The following is a 23,925-nucleotide window of genomic DNA, read 5'->3' as shown; positions in this document are numbered from 1 at the left end:
GGAAATGATAAACATGGTTGCCCTTACTTCCTGTAACTGCTGTTCTGTCAGTGGCTTCCTAGGTGGCTGTACTTATCGGTTTGAGCACATATCACATACAGACTACGACTGTGAGGGTGCTTCCAGATGAAGTTTTAATTGTGCAATCATCTGCCTCATTCACAGAATTTTAATGGCAGTCCAGATGTCTTCTTCTACTTGTAACCTTCTCTTATTTCCCCACTGCTTCTTCTGTCCCTTTTCCCCCCAACAAAAAATCAGTTCAGGAGAAAAAGATGGAATAGCTGCACAATGTCTTTGGATTGTACCAGCAGCCATCCATTTCGAAGCACCCCGAATCAGTGCTCTCACTGGAGACATCCCTGCTCTTCCCCCAGTTGATCCTAGCAAAGATGGGGCCAGTAGCTTCTTGTTTAGTTCCTAGGCTTTGTTGAGACCCTAAAGAGGTGAAGGTGGGCTGGTTGTATGATGGAAAGGATTCTCATGCTCCTCTGACTGTTCTTAAGCCATGAACATTGATGCGTTGACATCTTCTCAAGGCATTCCTTGGTTAGAAGCAATGGGAGATGATCTCCATTACTATTTTTGTAGTATCCTTCCAAAGGGCATTATGTTTAGACAGCAACAACATATTTACTGTAAGAATATCTGTCTCAGTCCTATTTGATGTCTGAACAGTGTTTAGTTCTGCAACCATCTAGAAAAGTTGTGAATGCTAATGTGGGGTAAGTGAGTGGGGAAGCATGGCACACACAGCTGATGATGTGGAATGTGGGCGATATACCTAAGATGCTATGTCATAAGGCCTAGATACCTCAATGTTCCTGTGAGGGTGAGGCTCTGAGGGTACAGCAGAAAGGAGTACATTCCAAGCAAACTGGGCTGCAATAGCTCATCCAAAGTTTGAATTTATCAACTGGACCTCAATAATAAAATGTTATAGTTTACAATGTGATACAATATGCTAGTACCCTACCTCATTTCCAAATATGTCATCTTGGCTAAAGAAACTTTTTGCAACATGACAAAGGGCTTCTTCAGGCCAGATTTCATACCAGTCAACTGTACAGCAGTTCACAATGGCGGGATATGTCCGACAACGCTGACGGAAGACCTGTCCTGCAGCGCTTACTGTCAAGACTACATGAAGATTGCTACGTACTCTCTGAAATAAATAAAGATTTAATCATGTGTGAAAACTGCACTGATATATAATACTTTTTAGATTGTCATACTGATTGCCCTCGACTATAATCATATGCACATTTACTTGGAGTAAGCTCCACTGAAATTAGTGAGATGTAATTCCAAGTAAACAATATGCTTAGGTTTGAACTGCAAGTTATTCAGTGGCAGCAGGTATTGGAGAGCTAATTAGTTTGCACTAAACCTGATGATTATGTCTCCCACCTTTATAGCAGATAACATTATTTCTTCCAGTCATGATACCAATTTTGAGATGCAATTTTTGATTTTTCAAAATAAAATTTGAAATATATCCTAACTTCCTTTTCCTCCATTTTTCTCCAAAAGAAATGCCTTTTTTTAAAAATAAAATAAGAAAAGCATATACCTTTCATATGTGCACATACACAGTTCCTCTCAATTTACATTAACAGTATACTCATTTCCTATTTATTATTTATAGTCAATGAGCCTGCTAGACACTTCCAAATTTAAATCCCTCCCCACTAGCAGTTTCATGTAGATATTAAACAGCATGAGGTAGATACCTGCCAGAGACTACAAGGTTTTATTTTACTTATTTATGTATTATTCAAATTTATATACCACTTTCCATAGAGGTATCAAAGCAGTGAACATCAAATATAAAGGCATCAAGACAACAATAAATATAACAATAAAAACAACACAATACAAAGAATGGCAAATTAGAAACAGACCCAATAGTTATCCATAAGGATGGTAGCTGATTATAGGTTTTTTTCAGCATAGGTCTAATCTGCTTCTTTCAAAATAGATGGTGCAATGCCATATCAAGGGAGACATTCGCAACTGCCACCTCCCATCTGGCAAAGCCTCGGTCTAGCTGCCTTTACAAACCAGGGCAGGATCTACACTACTGCTTTATAACGGTTTATCATGGTTTGACAACTGTTTAGGCCCAGGACACATTATATATACTGTTTTCAAAGTGTTATATCCTGCTTGGTGTCCATCTGCCCCAGGATGGGCAAAGGTCAAATGAATACATGGATAATTCAAATCTCCAAGCAACACATCCACATTCTCAGACTGAATAATCTAGAAAGTATGCATCAAAAAAGACAAGCGGATTTTGTGGGTATATCCCTGGAACCTGCTCTAAATGTGGAGCCCAAGTCAGAGCAGACGCAAGATATGATCACAGCAGGCTAACTTATCTAAAAATTCTACCTCTAAGAAGAATGAGTAGATATCTTCTATTTGGTTGGGATGCTTAGCCCTTTCAGCAACAGATGTAAGTGGTACAATAATTTTATCCAATTCGTCCTTCTCAAATAAGTTGGGTAGTTGTCCTGATTTCAGAATACAACTCAGATCTTCTAAAAATGACTCCTGCAAAAAATAAAAAATAAAAAAATCATTATTTATCTCCACATGGCTAATTAGTTTTTCAAATAACTAACATCGTATGGCCACAATCCAACAAAGCATTAAGCATGGTTATGCCCACTGAAAATTATGGGCTTGGTTTTGTTTTACTTTGTGCTGGACTGAAGCAACTGTATATTCAAGCCCAACTTGATCTGAGCTAAAATAATCACATGATGAGAGTTTAAAAGAAGACCTGTGCAAATGCCTTGCTCTATAAAAATCTCACTGGGCTCTCTTGTGCAAAAAATTGCACTGCTATTACACGCTTGTTGTGGGGAGGGCAATAAAATATGTTTTTTTTCCAAAGTAATGCAATTGTATATTACAGCTGATAAATTATCTATATTATCTATCTACTTTCCGCAAAGTAGTGCTTCTTTTGTAGGGAAAAACATGCACATTTTGCCCACTCTCAAATTGCAATATTTTGTTGCTAGGGTGATGCTAGTCCTACCTTACACACTTGTTAGTGTTTCCATTGTGATTATTAATACTATATGAGGCAAGGTTATGCTAAAGTCATGGAAACCTATTCAACAGTGCTTTTGTGATGTGTGGCAAAAGTTGAATACTCCCCCACTACATGGCTGAGAGTGATTGTCTACTTCTTTAAAAAGGAAGTACAAATCCCAACAAAGATACATTGCAGCAATGACCCTGCCAACTCATCGGTCTTTTCCCTTTTTCAGTGTTGCACATTAATGTTAAGGGTCTATGTACCATAACACATTATCTCTCCTGAACATAGATGGGAAATAGAGGGGAAGGAAAGAATTTCACCAATAAAAGAAGAGACCATTTCATGGACTAAGGGGAACTTACTGGAGAACTGAACAAAGGAAAATTAATGGGTGTACTTTGCAGGATTGCAAGATCAAGCTGGTGGCTCTACTAGAAACCACCACTACTCTTATTTCTAGGAGGTGGACAGTCACACCTCTTATGGTTGTCATACCCAAAGCAATGACTCTCAAGCTGCTCTTAAGTCATGTCTAGTGTAGAGGAGGAGAGCATAGATCTCTAGCCTAAGACAAAAAAAAAATGTACTGCTACTTTCTGAACCAGCTGAAGCTTTCAGAGTGCAGCCCAATGTGGAGCACATTACTGTGTTCAAGTCAAGAGATTATCAGATTATACAAAACAGTGGCCAAATCCTAGTCTCCAAAATGGGTGCATATTAGCTCAAACATCTTCCTTTAATTAAAGTTCAGGTCTAGTCTACCCACTCTGAGCATCTCCCTTTTGACCAAATAAAGCTTTATTGCATCCGGATCCAGTCCATTACTGGGAACAGACACACCTCATATAGAAGGAAAGGAGAAGTATAATCAATGGATGTCATTGCAATACTGATAAGAACATAAGAAGTGACATGCTGGATCAGACTGAGGATCCATCTAGTCCAGTACTCTGTTCACGCAGTGGCCAACCAGCCAACGGCCAGGGATGAACAAGCAGGACATGATGCAACAGCACCCTCACACCCATGTACCCCAGCAACTGGTGCAAACAGGCTTACTGCCTCAAATACTGGCGATAGCACACAACTATCAGAGCTAGTAGCCATTGATAGCTTTCACCTCCAGGAATTTATCCAACCCCCTTTTAAAGCCATCCAAACTGATGGTTACATGTTCCACATTCCTGGATGAACCAGCTATTTTATGCAAAGTTAAAAAGTATGTGAGATAAGACTGAGTCTTGCAGTACACTATAGAAAATTAATATGGAATGTATGACCGTCCAGATGTGTTTGAACAGCAATTCCCATCACCCTTCACCATTTACTATGCTGGCTAGGGCTGATGAGAGTTGCAATCCAGTAACATCTGGAACTGGAAGGTTACGCATTCCCCACACCATGCTATACAACAATTTCCTTTGGGCAGAGTAGTAGTCTCCCAGGTCCACCTTCTGGAACATTTCTTAAAGGAAGGCATGGAACCACTGCAAAGCAACTCTCCTATTCCTAATCCAGAAGGGTACCATGACTGGTAGTTTCAAAAGCCACTGAAAGATCCAGAATAATAATCAGAAGTCTTTCTCTTTGTACCAGGGCAATCAAGGATTTTCTCAATTGTAATGCAGAATGCTTTTTCATACAAAAGTTCCTGGAAATAATTAGCCCTTACCTGAAGTAATTCTTGATGTGGGGAAAGCCCCCAGGTGAACCCGAAGGGGCAGCAGGTCATTTATATGATGCAGCCGCCATCACGGAACCATCCCAGGGCATTCCCATGAAGTTCTGCATTAAAAAAATTGGTAACTTCCCATTTGGAGTGAGGCAAAGATGGCATCTGCCATCTGTCGCCTTGCTTCAGAGTTGCGGTGGAAGTGTGTCTCAGCCAATGGCGACCCCTGATTGGTCACCATTGGCTGGACAGGGGCAGAGGCAGGCCAGCAAGCTGTAATTTTCCAGCATTTTGGAGCCTGGGTGGACATGGAGAGCCCTTAACAAAAAATGCCAAAGCAAATTGTTTTTTGTTTACTGAATTAGGCCTAGGGGATGGAAAATCTTAACTAGTGTGTCATTAATATGATTCATATAAGATTATTCCAATGCAAATCTAATACATATAGCAGAAAGTCTTACTTGAATTATGTCTGAGTCTGTGATGAGAAAAACAGTCCTCTTGCCTTCCAGGCCTGCCTGCTTATAGACGTTTTTAAGGTCTTCTCTAAAATTTACATAGCTGTAACTGCGGGAAATAGATAACTTGTAGATGCTGCATTCAGATAAATAACTGGCTAAGGATGCCGAGGTTACTTTCCCATTTCCATCCAAACCAACCTGAAAGGGGGGGGGGGGGACATCAAATTTGAGACCAGAAAAGTATGGCCCCCTAAAACAAACCTTTATAAAATATAGGATTTGAGTAACCTTTTAGCAAATGTTGAATTGAAACAAAAGTATACAGATGTGTAGAATCCATCTAAGGCTAGTGACAGGTTTTGGAGATTACAGGACAATGACATTAAGCCTTCTGGCAGATGCTGTCGCACGTGGCAGTTATCTTAGTTGTACTGGCTCTGATTAATAGTATCCTTTTTGAGTAGGACTGGCCAATCTAGGATATATCTAGAAGTTAAACTTCTATAGAGAACTGAAAAGTAGCATAAAAAGGCAAGTATTCTGACATGCAAGGCAGTCCTACACATCTTTATTCAAAATACATCTTACTAAATTCAAAGGAATTTTACTCCCATGTTTGTGTATAGTATTACAGCCTCACGTTATGAAATGAGTTACTTAACAATGCAAAGAATCCTCATATCCTACCATATCTTCTTGTCCCTTCTGCTTCATGATCCAAAGATTTGGGTGAAGCAGAAGGTATAAAAATATACTAACGAGTTTAAAGGAAAACTTTATTTTGATTTAAGATGTGCTAGTTTTGAACTTAAATTACTGCCACTGAGCTCTAACATAATATAAAAATAAAAATATAAGCAAATGTTCTTACAAGCATCATGTGGCCTCCTTCTTGTCGAAAAATTCTTGCAGTTCTTGTGATATGCTGTATAGCTTCTTTGAAAAATACTATGGGAGTACTCTAAGGAAATAAGGAGCATACATTTCAAATAGTTTGTAATAATACTAAAGGGCTAATGAGTGGGCCATGAATGAAATACGTAAATTTAGTAAGTAAGAGACAGCTGATAGATAGATAATTAAGAAACTCAATTAAAGAGAAGGCTATCAATGGCTACTAGGCCTGATGGCTATGTGTTACCTCCAGTATCAGAGGCAGAAAGCCTACATACACCAGTTGCTGGGGAACATGGGTGGGAGGGTGCTGTTGCACTGTGTCCTTCTTGTGGGCCTCTGGTCAACAGCTGGATGGCTAATCTGTGAACAGAGTCCTGGATCAGATGGACCTTTGCTCTGATCCAGCATGCTCTTGTGTTCTTATGGAAGGGGCTCCTGCAGCAGACAACCGGACAAATGGGCAGGCAGCAAGACCAGCACTGGGAGGATCTCATACAAAAACGAGACAAAACCATGATCAGAAGTGGCATATGGAAACCAAGCCCACTTCTTGGTTTCCATATGCCATTTGGAAAGTGGGGTGATGGCATATGAAAGTCACCTAGATCTCAGATGGAGCTGAAGGACGTTGAAAAGCCATGATGCTCTCAGGAGGAGGCAGAAGGGAGCTAGCAGAGTGAGATCACAGCTTCTTTGTTCTTTCTTTAACAGCCAATGCCAAAAAGGTGATTGCCATGTCTGCAAGCTCCCTTAGGCATGAGAATGGCATGAGAAATATTAAATGACATCCAAAATTGCACAGGAAATTATTCCAGGAAGGGGGGGTGTTCACGGCGCTGAGATGCCGCTGCATCCCTTGGAAATGCAGGAGGGAATGCGGGGTTTCTGGGCAGCCGTCTGGCGACCGAAGCTGCCCCGCCCTCTTCCACCAGGCACCGCACAGCCATGCCTCCACTGTGACTCCAGAGTGAGGCTCTGGGGCTGTCTTGTTGTTGTCTTGTGTGTCCTTGCCTTTTCCCCCCTGCAGCTTCTGCAGAAAGCCCTGGGGTGGATGCGCGATTGCAGCTGCATCGTATAATCAACGCCACACAACTGCACACCCACCCCATGGCTTTCCAAGCATTTAGACAGCCACCAAGAAGCTCAAGGCAGTGCATATGGTTCTCCCCTACCACAACCCATTTTATCCTCATCAACCCTGTGAGATAAGTTAGGCTGAGAGGTAACTGGCTGTCAAAGAACATCCAGTGAACTTCATGACTAAGTGGGGATTTGTACCTGTGTCCATCCAGTCCTAGTATGATACTCAAACTGTCACACCACTAATTGTTCACTTTGCCTATATGTAGGCTGCATACATGCATGTTTTAATGGAAGAACAAAAAAATTCTAATACATAAAACATAACCCAGACTTCTTAATTTTACCTCTGGCTGCATTGTCTGCATTCTCATGTAGTATCCTTCTAGTACCAAAAGAAGACGCTTCTGATTAGTGATGTTTCTATAAATTCTCTTTTCCACAGGTGTGTTTGAATCCATAAAATCCACAAATATGGGCGAGTCCTCCATCAATTTCTCCTTTGACCAATAAATCTATAAAAAATAACCTCATTATTTTATATAGTAATATGGAGCAATCATACCCTCTACAACATTATTTGTAGATTTATGTATTATTCCTTATTGTAGTAGATACATGCCATACAGACAAGAGGTATGTGCAGTGTACGTGATGGCATAACTTGGCTAAATTACGCAGAATAAATGGCTGATTATTTCAATTAAAATTATATCTACTTAATACATATTATTTTTTAAAGCTAAAAGAAATGTCAATGGTGCTGAAATATTTTCAGCTGTTATATTTATCTGTGGCGCCATTGTGTATTTTAATTGGTTTTGCATTTTTATTATTGTTTTATTGGAGATATGCTTAGCCATCTTCAATATTTATTATGATAGAAAGGTGGGGCATTAAACATAATAAACCAGGAAATGAATTGAAAATCCATAAAAGTATTCATTTTAAAACACCCAGTGAGCACAGTGATTCTCTCCCAGTGTTCCCTTGCCTGCCTCCCTCTCTCACCCACCAACCACACTACTTACCTTAAAATAGTTACTGAGCTCATTTGAAAGAAATTGATGGAAAATCTCTCTTTCTGCAGAATCAATCAGACGATCATGAAAAACTCTGGTAGATTCATGCACAAAGAACAATGCTGTTGTTTCTTTTGACACAATGACAGATTTGTGGGCTTGGAGCAATCCTTGAAGTAGCTATTAAGAATTTCAAGAGAGATTAACTTTTTGGACTTTTTCACATTGCTAACTGCTAATATTTTTAATTATTCTGAGTTGCTGTCAGTTTTAATTGATTTTGTTTTATATTACAATATACTGTTTCAGTGTTGCTTTATACCCTTTGTAATAGTTGTATTTTTTACAGTTTAGCAAGTCAGTCTGACTATCTTGATTTCCACTGAATGGTGGAGTACACAATTTGGGAATAAATAAAATAAATCATTTTTCCATTTTCAGAATACAGAAGGAAATTCCAGGCTCTGAGTAGTGGCAGCATAAACCTCAGCCAAACTAACAAATTGAGGGCAATTCACATTTTACATTGCATATAATTGTGCTGTTTGTCCACTAATAACCTAATAAAGACCTCTAATTGCCTGGGAAGGTTTGCTGATTGCAGCTCAGTGGGAAATGCCCTTTGTATGTCACTGCATATTTGGAGATATGTGTTGCTTGTACAGCTCACAAAGGTGGTAGCTGTAATAGCTGACCTGAGTCTAAATGCTAAATCTAAATGCTAAATATTCATAAATAACTGAGGTTTGGGTCTGGTAATGCTTGGTCCTTAATGATAAAATACTCCTGATACAAATGATGTCTGCATCACTAATCTGGATCAAGCTTTGAGTGGTTTAGAAAATGCTGAAACAAAAGAAATGAATTAGCCACCCTCCCACCAAAAAACAACAATCCAGCTCCTAAATAAAATCCTGAATCAGTTCAAACATACACCTAAAATGGATGGACCCAGAATGAATATAATTAACACCCAAGCCACACTAGGCTTTGGACTCAAGAGTTGAACAAGTCCTTGCCTCTCCCCAGCTAAATGAAAACAGCCTCCCTGCTCCTATCTGGGATGTGTAGGGGTGATGGTAGGAGGACGGAAGGAAGAAAAAAGAAAGAAAGAATAAAAAGCCTAAAGAAGGAGAGCAACTGAGCTGCACTTTAAGAGCAGCAATTCCCCACTCCCACTCCCACCCCCACCCCCACCCTACTGGCTTGCTAAGCAGGACAGTGTGGGAGACATAGATGCCCCCCTCCTCATAAAGAGCAACTTTTTGGCCATGCCTATTAGAGGGAGGCATCATCCCCAGGTGAACAAAAGTCCTCCAGGGGATTCTAGAGAATTACAACCCTATTCTCAAGTTGCATCAAGGAGGCTAGGACTGCTGATATATTCTCTGGTACAATAGAAAGGAGGGTAGCAAAAGAAACCTGCAGCCATAAGTTGCTTGTGGAGAGAAAGGCTTTCCCTAACTGTTTTGTTTTGCACTGAGTGGCTTGGTTCAGATGACACGCTAAACCATGCTGCTTAACCACAAAGTGGTTAAGAGAATCCTTAGCCATGATTTAGCATGTCGTCTGACACACATTTTGGCTAGAATTTTGGTCCATTAACCACATTGTGGTTAGGCTCACTAACCACATTCTGCAATGTGGTTAGCAGCACTAACCATGGCTAAAAGTATGGTCTGACACTTGTATGTGGTTAACAGGCAGAAATCATAGAGCCCGAAGTACAGAGCAGCCCAAATTGCTGCAGCTGCTCTATACTGCGGGCTCCGTGCCCATCGGAGGTCTGCTGGGGGGAGGTCGAGGTTTTGAAGGTTTTTTTTTTTTTAAAAAAAATGCCCATCAGGGGGGTGGCTGGGCAGGGGGAGGGCGGATTTTGCTTTGTTTTTTAAAAAAGTACTCACTGTTGCGCTGGAGCGCCCCTCATTCTACATGCTGTGTGTCGAGGCCACCATTTTGAATAAATTTCTGGCAAAAACAGAGTGCAGGAGTGCTCCAGTGCAACAGTGAGTACTTAAAAAACAAAACTGCCCTCCCCCAAGCCAAGCCACCCCCCTGATGGGCAATTTTTTTTAAAAAAAACCCAACCTTGACCTCCCCCCCAGCACACCTCTGATGGGCACGAAGCCCGCAGTATAGAGCGGGCCGCAGCAATTTTGGCTGCTCTATACTTTGGGCTCTATGATTTCTGCCCAATGGAGGCCTCAGGTGCTGCATCAACCCTTTTGTGGTTAAGGAAAATTTAACCACAAAAGGGGTTATTTATTTATTTATTTATTACATTTTTATACCGCCCAATAGCCGAAGCTCTCTGGGCGGTTCACAAGCCCGCAGTATAGAGTGGCCGCAGCAATTTTGGCTGCTCTATACTTTGGGCTCTATGATTTCTGCCCAATGGAGGCCTCAGGTGCTGCATCAACCCTTTTGTGGTTAAGGAAAATTTAACCACAAAAGGGTTTATTTATTTATTTATTTATTACATTTTTATACAGCCCAATAGCCAAAGCTCTCTGGGCGGTTCACAAGCCCGCAGTATAGAGTGGCTGCAGCAATTTTGGCTGCTCTATACTTTGGGCTCTATGATTTCTGCCCAATGGAGAACTCAGGTGCTGCATCAACCCTTTTGTGGTTAAGGAAAATTGTCTGCACCCGTTTTGCATGTGGTTAGTGTAACCACAGCTGGCCATGGTTATGTTAACCACAAAAATCAAAGTGTCGTCTGAACAGGGCCAGTGTGTGATGACATCATGGAGGCATTCTGCCACTGCTCTACAGTGATTTGAACCTTTCATACGTGGTTAAAAATATTGGCACTGTCGATACGCAACACCATGACTAGTGGATAGCAGTGAGTAGTCTCTTCCCAGTTACTTTGCTGTGCAATGATTATGTGCACTGCTGTGCACTGAGTATCAGGGAGGCACTGCTGTACAGTGCATGGATAAAAATAGAGGCATTGTCAATATGCGACACCGTGACTGGTAGGTGGTGGGTGAGTTGTCGTGGGCACTGTGAGAATAACTGCCAGTTTGCTGCTTTAGCTCTGTGTGCTACTGGTAATGTTCTTTCTGTTTTGCTGCAGGAGTTACATAGTATCACAGCTACAAAAGCTTATGTAACACCAGTGTTGCTGTAGCACATGAGCTGCTGAGTTAGTGGAGCCATGACATTGCCTTGCCCATGACTTTAGCACCATCTATGTCAGCTAGGTGTTGATGGGACTGTTGCAACTACGTACTTGTGTCTAAACTTTGACACACGACAAACAACGGAAGGAAATGGAAGCAGAGGTAAACAATACTTTTTAAACATCACCTCCCCCTTGTCATATTTTGCCCAATATTAACCAATATTACATTCCCTGCTTCTTCTTTTTTTACAACTTTGCTAACCCTCCCCACTGTGTGGCATGCTTTAAAGATGATCCTTGAGCCAATTTTGAACGTGTCATCAACGCAGCAACAAATTATAAAGTATGCTTATGATAAACTTAGTCATTTTGTCAGCTTAACAAACCTTAAAAAGATCTCGCAGGTTAAATGTGTAATGGCATTTAGCTGGAGTTGGTCGCATTTTATGAAACATTCTATAGTACAAAGCGATAGAAGCACATGTTAAGTAGTCCTTGCATTTCTGAACTTCAACCAAGAATCTGTTGATGTGAAAGTATATTCCCAGACGCACCTATGGGAAACAAAATACATCGTTTTTTACCATTTCCCACCAAATGTTTATTTCAATAAATAATAAATATAGGCTAAATTATGTTCATTTATATTTTGTTGCTATGTCCTTGACGTTGATGTTAAGACTTTGTTTTACAACTCTGTTTTTGAACATTTGTACATTAGTACTTAGAAATACATTTGCACCACTTCTACAAAGCAGATTGTCTAGGGAAGCACTATACAGATTGCCTTGGTAGATGTGGTATACATGCTCAAAAGTGTTCTCAAATAACCACATCCAACATCCAGGAGTGCACATGCAGTACCAGTCTCTCTAGCAGGATGATATGAAGGTCAGCACTTTGACATGGCTAATCACGACTTCAATGTGGAGTGTATTATATACAACAAATGTAGTGTGGAGCCTGCTACACGCAGCAAAATGGCTGGGTTTCAAATGGCTGGGTTTTGGCATGCCTATAAAAACATAAGAAGAGCCATGCTGAATCAGAACAAGTGTTCATCCAATCCAGTACTCTGTTCACACAGTGAATAACTAGCTGTTAAAAGTTAAGTACAAGCCAAAGGATTGCAGTTTGAGATTGATGAACAAATGGTCAAGGAACACCTAATTTCTTTGAATGAGTTCAAATCTCCAGGGCCTGACGAACTGCATCCCAGAGTAATAAAGGAACTGGCAGAAGAACTCTCAGAACCACTGTCCATTATCTTTGCAAAATCATGGAAGACAGGTGAAGTGCCAGATGACTAGAGGAGAGCTAATGTGGTCCCTATCTCCAAAAAGGGCAAAAAGGAGGAACCTGGGAACTACAGACCAGTTAGTCTGACATCAATCCCTGGGAAAATTTGGGAGCAGATTATAAAGAAGTCAAATTGTAAGCACCTTGAAAACAATGCAGTGATTACTATAAACCAGCATGGATTTGTCAAGAACAAATCCTGCCAGACTAATCTTATCAAATCTGCAGATGACACAAAATTGGGTGGGATTGCTAATACCCTGGAAGACAGAAACAAACTTCAAAGTTATCTTGATAGGTTGGAGTGCGGGGCTGAAAACAACAGAATGAAATTTAATAGGGATAAATGCCAAGTTCTACATCTAAGGGGAAAAAACCAAATGCACAGTTACAAGATGGGGGATACTTGGCTCAGCAATACTATAAATGAGAAGGATCTTGGAATTGTTGTAGATCGCAAGCTGAATATGAGCAAACAGTGTGATGTGGCTGCAAAAAAAGCAAATGCTAGTTTGGGATGTGTTAATAGAATTAGAGCTTCTAAATTGTGTGAGGTACTGGTTCCTCTCTATTCTGCATTGGTTAGGCCTCATCTTGAGTATTGTGTCCAGTTCTGGGCACCACACTTCAAGAAGGATGCAGACAAGCGGGAGCACGTTCAGAGGAGGGCAACAAGGATGATCAGGGGTCTGGAAACAAACCCCTATGAGGAGAGACTGAAAGAACTTTAGCCTTGAGAAGAGAAGACGGAGGGGAGGCATGATAGCACTCTTCAAATACTTGAAAGGTTGTTCACACAGAGGAGGACCAGGATCTCTTCTTGATCATCCCGGAATGCAGGACATGGAATAATGGGCTCAAGTTACAGGAAGCCAAATTCTGGCTGGACATCAGGAATAACTTCCGGACTGATTGAGCAGTACAACAATGGAACCGATTACCTAGGGAGGTAGTGTGCTCTCCCACACTAGAGGCATTCAAGAGGCATCTGGACAGCCATCTGTCAGGTGTGCTTTAACATGGATTCCTGCATTCAGCAGGGGGTTGGACTTGATGGTCTTATAGGCCCCTTCCAAATCTATTCTATGATTCTATGAACCAGGGCCCACAAGAAGGACATGGATGCAACAGCACCCTTCTACCCATGATTCCCTGCAACTGGTGTATGTAGACTTACTGTCTTTGATTTAAAAACAATGCCCAAGGCTTGGGCATACCCAGCAGAAAATTTTTCCTTTTTTTTTTATTGGAAGACCCAAGTAATATCAATTACGATTTTTGCAAGTTCCCCAGGGCTAAAATACACATAACATTGTGTGAATAATTGTATAAATTGTCTCTCATGTAAACAGCTCTGGGGAAACCTAAGCAGTCTCAGGATTATAGGGGGTGAGGAAGGGAAGGTTAACTATTTGTTTCCCTGGTTACTGCTTGAATTTTTAAAAGTCATCCAACAATTCCTGGATTATTTTATCTATTACCTGGAAAATACGTTGCAAAGATTGTAAAGACGTTGCAGGCAAAACTAAAGTGCAAAAATGTGTCAGAAGACGAGCACTAATTTCATTACTTCCTTCACTAGGAGGTGTACAAGTTGCAACCAAAGCAATGTCCTGGATATTCTGTGAAGGAAAGGCAAGAGAGTCGATTTAAAAGATTGAATTCAAATATTGCTTTACTAGTTCATGGTGAGTGGTAATAAATTCTAGAACAACAACATTTGATGCAAAGAAACTCTAAACTTCCGTAGTGTATGAATACACATAATATGGAAGTTACCTGATAAATTTATTTGGAATAATCAAATGAAAGAATACTCTGAACTCAAAATTATATATAGAAAATGTCTCCATTAAAGCACTGTAATAAAAGAAAGAAAGAAACCCTTCAGTCTAAAAATTCCTTTAGATTCATGAAGATCTACAAACAAAAACAGCTTTAATGTGGAAAAGAGATTTATGGAGATATACGGATAGAGATAACTGAACAATTCTCTTCATACTCAAAATCAGGATGCAAGTTGAAATTCTGGAATTCTGAGAACTAAGCCAGATTCAACAGCAGCAAACTCATTTTTAAACAATTGGGGTCTGCCCCAATCATGTCTCATTTTTAGAGCCAACAGACTATGCAGGTGAGGAAAATTGGACCCTCTGCAAACCCACCAATTCTTTCCCCATAGCTTCTCCCCGCAGAAAATTTTCTCTCGGCTTAGCTCTCTTCCATTACTGGGGGTTTGTTTGTTTGTTTGTTTGTTTATTTCATTTATATACCGCCCCATAGCCGAAGCTCTCTGGGTGGTTTACAAAGAAGCTGGCATCAAGGAGCTGACATTTACTTATTGAAAGAACAAAAGGATCCCAAGGAATGGGCAGGATCTAATCATGCACTTGTCCGGGCAGCCAGGCCTGCATGTACGCATGCCCCTTACCACTAGCAACTGCGATGTAGCCTTTCGAGGGGCAAGCCCTGAAATGAGTGGAAATGCTAGTTTCTGGAAGGGACGGGTCGTGCTCCCTTACCCCCAGAAGTGCTACATTACAGCCGCTAGCGATAGGGGCTATGTGCACCCACTCCTTGCCATCGCAGCTATCTGAGCTGTCATTTGAAGCAATGGATGGGAGCAATCATGAAAGTTCAGCTTTGATAAAACTAGAGCCAGTGTGGTGTAGTGGCCAAAGTGTTGGACTGGGAGTTGGGAGATCCGGGTTCTAGTCCCCATTCGGCCATGGAAGCCAGTCACAGACTCTCAGTCCAACCTACCTCACAGGGTTGTTGTTGGGAGGCTAAAATGGAGAGGAGGAGGATTATGTACACCACTTTGGGTTCCTTGGAGGAAAAAGGCGGGATATAAATGCAATAAATAAATAATAAATGTTTTTAAGGAAGTCTTCTGCAGTTATTCTCTTGGGTCCCTTTGTTCTTTCAATCAGTAAATGTCAGCTGCTAAGCTTGTTGCATCAGTATAATCCCTGGCTTTTACACATTCTAGTCCTCTGAAGAGTGAAACAATACATATTAGCCTAGCTTTTGAACATGCATGTTCTTATTTGCACAGTTGCACATGGAATTTCTTGGGCAAGGATGAAGCTAGTTTCACCCAGCAACAGGGAATTGCAATTACTAGTGGCACCTATGTTTTGGGGATCTGACACATCCTCAAGAGAGTGTGAGAGAAAGCAGAAACTAGGAAGCACAATGCACAACATCTGGGAAACCAAGTTGTGAACCCAGCAAAAGATGACGGTGAATAAAAGAAAGTCTTAAGGCCATTGTATAAAAATACCAACAAGATCTTTTTCAGGTGCAGGTGGGAGATGGTTTTGCAAAATTATTGATAGGGTGAGGTTTGTTTTGTTAAAAAAGGGGAGGTACCCGCAATTATTAAAATAAAGCGTTTTTAAAACATTTTCTTTAAAAATAGTTTATATAAATAAGTGGTAAACACATTTTACCATTTAAATTCTGCAATAAATGAATCCAGTGTATGTAATATGAGAATTGATAATAATTGCACCAGAATACAGCATTCATATGACACATTTAGTAATATTAATATTTTAGTTTAACTATTCAACAAAGTATTAGAAATAGTGAAGGAAATCAGGTCTGTATTATGAAGTACCTTCCATTCACGCTGCCGAGTATCATAAAATCCTCCCAAATCTAGAAACTGCCGGATTAGCTCGAGTGGTGGCTGAGACCCATACTCTTCTGGTACTGGCAAATTCAGATCATCAATAAAGAGTAACACCTTACAAAAAGAATATTACAAACCACACATGAAGTTTATTATCAAAATATATAAACAATATGTTGGATGCACATCTACTGCCTGTAATATTTTTATTATCTACATACAATGGCCATGATCCAGTATGTATGTACACATTCATCCAAGAGATGGTGTTTGGCTTTGGCAAAGCCCTGCTTAATACCTTATCTGGACTGCATGGTTGTTCCCTTGCCATAAATATGTGCTCTCCTTACTGCCTTCACTGCCAAGATATAGGTCTTTAAATGGTCTTTTACTCATATTTAGTTGGATTAGTTCCAGGTTCTTCTCCAACAGGTTTCAGGAATTTAGGAAATTTTCCTTTCTCCACTCCCAAAATTCCAATGCCTTAAACAGTGGTACACAGTATATTTCACCCAATAGGTCTTCAGCTATCTCTTACCTGTTTAGAATGTGGGGCACCCAGGATGTCTTTACTTTTCAGTATTAATTTCTGAAGAATCCAAGCCTTTGCTTGTGCAGCACTGGTATGGGCACCCAACTGTAGTGTCGAAATAACAGCAGTTTTTCTACTTTCTGAAGATGACCCTTCTAGATCCAGCTCCTCTCTTGGCGAGCTCAGAGCTGAAACTTATACAAAAGCAATAGGTTGTTTTTTAAAAACAACAACAACATGTTTATCTGTTAAATAACAAGCTTATTTAAATTTAACAGTAAAATAACGTACAACTTTCTGTTATTAAACATCTGATTGAAGAGATTCATTATCTATTTTAATATTTTAAGGAATTAACAGTAAGTGCAATATATACAGGATAACAAAATAAGAACACAAGAACATAAGAAGAGCCATGCTAGATCAGACCATCAAGTCCAGCATTCTGTTCACACCACAGCCAACCAGCTGTCAATGGACTCGAGTAAAACATGGTGCAACAGCACCCTCCCACCCATGTTCCCTAGCAACTGGTGTACATGGGCTTACTGTCTTTGATACTGGAGGTAGCACATAGCCATGCTCTAGGTAGGGCTGTTTTTGAAGATGGTTTGGAATCTTAAGTTGGTTGAAAATCTAGTGGCAATATAACTAGCTGGGGCTGGGTGTTATGATCACATTATGCCAATTGCATTAGCTCTCAGTCCAATTCTGGGCTCAGTTCAAAATGACCATGAGGGTTTTGACCTTTAAAACCCTCCAGATCTTAGACGAGAATTCTTCGAGGACCATCTCTTCTGTTCACAATATTTCTGCCTTCAATAAAGGGCCTTCTTGGATGCTCGTCCATCTGAAGCAAGGTAAGTGGCTAACAGGAAGAAGTCCTTAGAATAGCAGAGTTGGAAGGGGCCTACAAGGCCATCGAGTCCTTCTTACTCATGGTTCCCTAGTTATGGAATGTACTTCCTAGAGAGGTCTTCTTGGCATCTACTTCAATGGCAGGCATGGACTTTTCTGAAGATGAGTGCCTATTTTCCACCTGGAGCTCACCTCATTGAAGCTGTTTCCCCCCCCTCACCTCTAAGTAAACACCTTGGCAGAGGCAAAAGTCTGTCTCTCTGAAGGAGAATCAACACCATCATAGGAAGTTCAGCTGCATCTCAACTTGAGAAAGAGATGCTGCCAGCAACCTCCAATTCCAAAGGAATCAATCATCCCTCCACTCCAGAAATAGAAGATTTTTTTAGAAGAGAAAAATAGGTCAGGGCTGAAGAGATACAAAAATGCAAAGACTGCATGTTTTCTATCTGCAGTAATTGTTATGAGGGTGAAGTAATAAGAGGGAATGCCATCATTTGCCAGGGAAAGTCAGAATGTTAAGTTCATGATTGCTTTCATATAATGTTATTCAGGGCTGTATAAATGTTATTCATTTTAATTTGTGTTAAAATGAGATTTTTTTTTACAGGGAAATGCTGTGTTTTGCGACGAAGATTACTAGATTCAAATAAACAAATCTGAATTTATTTTGTTGTCTTTCCAGCACCTTTCTATTTCCAAAGGCTTTAAAGACATAATTTTAGTTCTCCTGCTAATAGTATTTATCTGCCTTTTTTTGCTGCTTTTTGGATCTTGTATTTTTATGATTATTTAGATTTGTTTAATTTGCATTTTAAATCTTTGTGTATTTTTAATATATTTTTGATATTTTATCTAAAAATATCTTAGGGCATAATCCTTGTGTACCATGCGCCTTGTGTACTCGTAAGCCTTCAAACTCGGAGGCTTACCTGTATCCACTGCAGAGCAGGAGGCGCCTTGCACCTCCTGCTCTGCATTTTAGCTAGATGGGCAATTTCACCCTTCTAGCAGAAGCTTCAGGAATGGGGAGGGAAGGAGCTTGTGGATGGCTGGGAATACCTCACAGCCCCATGTCCCCAGTCCCCTTCCCGCCTCCCTTTTCCCATCTCTGCATTCCATTTTACAAGTGCAGAGACATAGCTAGAATGGTTCTCTCTGTGCCAGCTATGAGGGGGAGATGGAGGGGGAGGGAGTGCAGTTTCCTGGCACTGAGCTCAGAGTCCTGTCTACGAGCTCAGAGCCAGGAAACCAAACAATCCTATTTCCCCCAGATGCTGTCTAGAGGACATAGGATTGCTCCCTTTGGTAAATAAAAGAACATCATACCTTTAAAATCCAGTTAACAATAGAAAATCTGTTCTCAAAACTTTTCCTTAACTTATATAAAAATCAATAACATCATACCCAATTCTTTAGCTGAAGTCCGCGATGGTTTCAAAGAACTACGAAATGTATCAGTTCTGAAGTAACTGAAAGTCTTCAAAAAGCTAGGAAAAAGAACAAATATACATGTGGACACAAGAATGCAACATGTAAAAAAGAATTAATATTGTGACAGAATTAATAAACACGGATATTGGTAGATTGTTTCTAATACTTTGGACAAATCTATGCTTGTTATTATATTGCTGTTGATAGTTCACCAATACTGATAATTACCACCAAGGAAAATAGCACATGAACTGCTAGATATGTGAATATACATTTACAAAACACTAAAACAATTAAAAATGAAAGAAAATGTGTATGGTCATTTTACCCCACAGTGATTTAAAATTGCCTAAAAATAAATTTACTCCAAATATTCTGATCAAACAAGCAAGCAAACAAAAGCAGCCAACTCCTCCCATAGCTATATTGCAACTGCAATTGATATTTCCAAAGCTGGGAATCTTGCCTTTCAGGAGCTATAAGCAGAAGCAGTAGTTGCACTACCCCCAACCATTCTTTCTAAAGCTGTTGAACTGAACTCCAAAGAGAAGCCCTACACTACATCAAATTTGAATTCCTCTTTAAAAATATTTTTATTCCTCAGTGTCATCTAAAACTAAGGAGAATCTCTAGTCTTTTCAGCTCAATTCTGTCAGTTTTGGAGGGTCTGATGAGAAACAAAGAACATAAGAATATAAGAAGAGCCATGCTGGAACCAACCAAGGATCCATCTAGTCCAGCATTCTGTTCACATTGTGGGCAACCAGCTGTCGAGCAGGGAACCATAAGCAGGACATGGTGCAACAGCACCCTCCCACCCATGTTCTCCAACAATTCATGTATACATGCTTACTGCCTCTGATACCGGAGGTTGAGCTTAGCCATGAAGCCTAGCAGCCATTGATAGCCTTCTCCTCCAGGAATTTATCCAACCCCCTTTTAAAGTCATCGAAATTGCTGGCCATCACCACATCTTATGGTAGTGAATTCCACAGTTTAATTACGCACTGTGTGAAGAAGTACTTCCTTTTATCCGGACAAAGGTCCATGTGCACCCCTAGACTATACTGAACATGTGGTGAGAACATTTAAATGAGATGCAGATGTCAAGAGTAGATGCTAGCAGAGTATATCAAATTTCAATTTGATTGTATCATTCCTAATCACATTGCCAGGTAATACAAAATTAGATTGTAATTTTTAAATGTTAGATTAACTACCTTGCTTTTGAAGTTTCACTGTAATAAAATACCTCTCCCAAAATTGTTCCCTTTTTCATAAGTAATCCTCCTTGTTTCTGAAGTCTCGCAAGCATGTTCTCAATCATAGCAGTCTTCCCACTACCAGAGTCCCCTAAAATTAATAGGTAATATATAAGGTGCTTTGTGGTTGTGATGGAGCCAAAGGAATAGTTTTTCTGTTAGGAACTTTGGATTTTCTGAGTTCCTGTATTTAGGGAAGCATTTAGGAATCAGTTAACTACCTACAGTGGATGAATACCCTTCAAACAAAGGGTACACAAAATGTTTTAGAAGGGTTCAATTCTGATTCTGTCCTAGCAAGAATTAGTAATCTTTGGAACTATTTTTCATTTGAACTATAAATAAAACTATCAACAACTCTCAACTGGTAAAATATAATAGGGTTATAATATTTCCTTAGCAATAAGAAACATTCAAGATCAGACAGCAATACTATCCCCACCAGACAGTATCTGGGGCGGGGGGACATGGGATAGTTCAGTTTCCTGGCTCTGAGCTCAGACACAGGGTTCCAAGTTTGGGGCCAGGAAACCATACTAACAGCATCACCTTCTTCCTCCTCGTAACTGGCATAGAGAGAACTGCACCAGCTACCTCTCCCTGCTCAGAAAATGGAGTGTGGAGATGGGAAAATGGTGGTGTTCCTGGGGATGGGGCAGGGAAGAGACCAGGGCAGCTGCTCCACACTGTTTTCTATGGTCACTCAACCTCCTTCCCTCCACTTCCAAGGCACCACTGCTAGATGGGTGAAATTGCCCATCTAGCAGAAATGCAGGGAAGTTGGAGTGCAGAGCCATTGCTCTCCTTCCACCCTACATTGGATACTTGGCAGCTGCCAACTACCTGGATACGATTGTACCCTTAATCATTCAAAAAGAAAACAAAATAGACACAAGGCAACAGTTATACATAACAAATGTAAAGAAAACCAAGCATGCAAAAATTAAATCTAGGCCCATTAAACAGCCCTATACATGCTTGATATCTGAATTTCACACCCATATGAGATGTTTAATATGTTCTGCCCACACAAATAATGCTCTTTATGAACAGGTCTTTTTTTAAAAAAATATTTATATTAAGTATATTGCAAAAATAATGTTTATCTGTTATTTTAATAATTAATTGCACACTCTTTTTCAGCAGACTATTCTTATTTCGTTTTACAGTACTTAAAAATTACCTTACCTATAATCAGTACTGGCTCCTTATTCAGTAAAAGAAGGCTTGTTAAGAAACTGTGCCGAATTGTATCAATATTGGGAACAAATGTAGAGATCTCCATTTTCCTTTCTTGGTTTTCTGCCACTGTTTTTTCAGAATCTGAAAGGTCTGAAGTCTCTGAATTAAAATAAATAAAAATTCCATTATTTCAGATATTTCGGATATTTTCTTGTCATCTTGAAATTATGAACTACTTACTGATTAAATCAGAGATCAGGATCTAGTGTTAGATCACTGGATTATTTGAAGCAGTTGGGCAAACATTTTCAGATTCTGAATCATTTAACAAAGCAATAACATATTTCCCCCAAAATCTTGCTGTTAAAATGTCTGATCTAATAACACAGTGTATAGTCCATGGAGTGCAGTAGGTAACTAGCACTGTTCCCAAGTGACCATTTTGAATCTGTTTCACTATCCTCAAGCTACTATATGTGGCTGATGGACCTTAGGGTCTAGTAAAAACAAAGTACATCCTGCAAGCCTGAAGTCTGCTTAGGGGCCATCACCATATTAAAATTGTTCTGTCACTTCTATTTTCCTAAATTTTAAATATTTTATCCATCATAACGTATTAGATCTGATATTCACCACTGTCCTGAGAAGTCCACAGTATCTTATAGTAATTGTTTTTCCAGATTTTGAGAAATATTCCTGTTGGGTTTCTTATAGCTATTAGCATTTTCTATAGCTTAGCACTTGTTGGAAAATATGGTTCATGGGTACAAAAGCTACATGTAGCCACTAAAATTCATGGCAAATCAATTCTGCCTAGGTTAGGGCTGGAAGTTTTTTATTCATATAAATGGAGGCAGAAGAAAGAGGAAACAACCTAAGGTGGAGCTTTCTCAAAATCTATGCTATGATTTTTCTGACTAGCAGAAATAGCTTTCTGAGAGCTCTACAAGTAGCCCTGCACAGGAGCCGTTCCTGTATGTGAGGCTTCATAGAGGCCATGTAGAAGAATTACATTGCTTACATACTTTCTTTGTTCCCATCTGATCAACTTGTGCTAGCAACCATCTTCTTTCCATACTATGCCCTGGAAATTACTCTTCATCATCACAGACTGTGGGGCTGTTCACACAACATGCTAACTTACACTCAGTGACTTGTTAACCATGCAGGGTGGCTTCTTTTTCTCAAACAAGCCACCTTGAGAACCCATGGTTTGTTGTTGGGGTTTCAGCATGGTTTAACAAGCCACTCTGGCTGCATTCAGACAACACGATAATCCATGATTCAACAAACATCCCATAATTCAAAGCAATCCACACTCAAACACTTAGTGTGGTTAGTGTGTTGTGTGAACAGCTTCTATCTTCCCAGGGGCATTTGTGGCCCCATTTCCAAACCATGTGCTATTGGTGGATGCTCAGCTGAACCATGGTAGAACACTCGTGAAATGCATCGAGGTAATTGGTCTTTTAAATAAATATTCTATGACTGATTCACAAATACTCTTATTCTATCCGTGTATTTAGAATATTTATATACTATTGTAAAATAGCTTACAATAAAAAATTAAATGAAAATAAAATACTAAATACAACATTTAATGGATTGCTGAGCTCTATATAAAACATTTCCAGGAACATTAAAGTAAAAATACAATAATTTGGATTCACATTAACTATTCTTACCCTTTTGAATAAGAAGCTGTGTACTAGGAACTAAATGTCCCCATGGTTCAAATTCTCCTGTTTGTAAATCCACAAAATAATCAAAAACAGTTTTGTCTCCAGATGGAATCTGAATATCTGTAGGTCAGAAAAGAGACAAATATATTACTAATAACATGAAATCTAAAATAATCATGGTGAAGAGTTTATATCTGCTATGAAGCACATAGCTGATACATTTCTGCCATATAATCACCACAAAATGAAATGTTCAGCAGGAGAAACATTTTTATGATGTAAGCATCAACCAGTGTATATGCAATCAAGTTTCAAGAAGTTCCTCTGACTTTTCAAAAAAAGAGTAATCCCATTATGTTTATACTACACAATAATTCTGAAAATAAATGTTTTTTTCCATGTGCAGATTCACTTCTGAACTGCTACCACAACCAACTCCTGATGCATTTTGCTAAACTACATTATTGTGCATCATCATTACTTGGTATAGGATACATGGGGAAAAGACTCATTTGCATAACACCATCCTAAAGGCATTTTGACTAATATGGCAGGGAACCTTTTATACCTGATATGTGGTGAGCTATTAAAGTAGTCTTGCAGTTAAGATCTAGTATATCTAGACAAAGCTACAGTACTTCTAGCATTGATGCCACAACATTGTGTGAATGATCACGAAAGAGATCTTTGGGTTGTGGTGGACAGCTCGCTGAAAA

At 39.7% G+C, this 23,925-nt stretch overlaps 1 protein-coding gene across 1 annotated transcript in view; it reads right to left on the bottom strand.

Annotated features, from left to right (window-relative positions):
- DNAH14 (dynein axonemal heavy chain 14) overlaps positions 1 to 23,925 on the bottom strand; it is a 206,086-nt gene that overhangs the window by 47,803 nt on the left and 134,358 nt on the right. The window contains 14 exon segments of the mRNA XM_063125389.1: positions 977 to 1,165; positions 2,398 to 2,559; positions 5,192 to 5,389; positions 6,063 to 6,152; positions 7,516 to 7,683; positions 8,200 to 8,370; positions 11,707 to 11,874; positions 14,101 to 14,241; positions 16,245 to 16,373; positions 16,798 to 16,985; positions 19,057 to 19,139; positions 20,304 to 20,436; positions 21,534 to 21,686; positions 23,213 to 23,329. Of these exon segments, the coding sequence (XP_062981459.1) occupies positions 977 to 1,165; positions 2,398 to 2,559; positions 5,192 to 5,389; positions 6,063 to 6,152; positions 7,516 to 7,683; positions 8,200 to 8,370; positions 11,707 to 11,874; positions 14,101 to 14,241; positions 16,245 to 16,373; positions 16,798 to 16,985; positions 19,057 to 19,139; positions 20,304 to 20,436; positions 21,534 to 21,686; positions 23,213 to 23,329 (2,090 nt within the window).

This window comes from Elgaria multicarinata, chromosome 4 (assembly GCF_023053635.1).
Source record: "Elgaria multicarinata webbii isolate HBS135686 ecotype San Diego chromosome 4, rElgMul1.1.pri, whole genome shotgun sequence".
NCBI classification, from domain to species: domain Eukaryota; kingdom Metazoa; phylum Chordata; class Lepidosauria; order Squamata; family Anguidae; genus Elgaria; species Elgaria multicarinata.
This window is presented reverse-complemented; position numbering and strand designations above follow the sequence as displayed.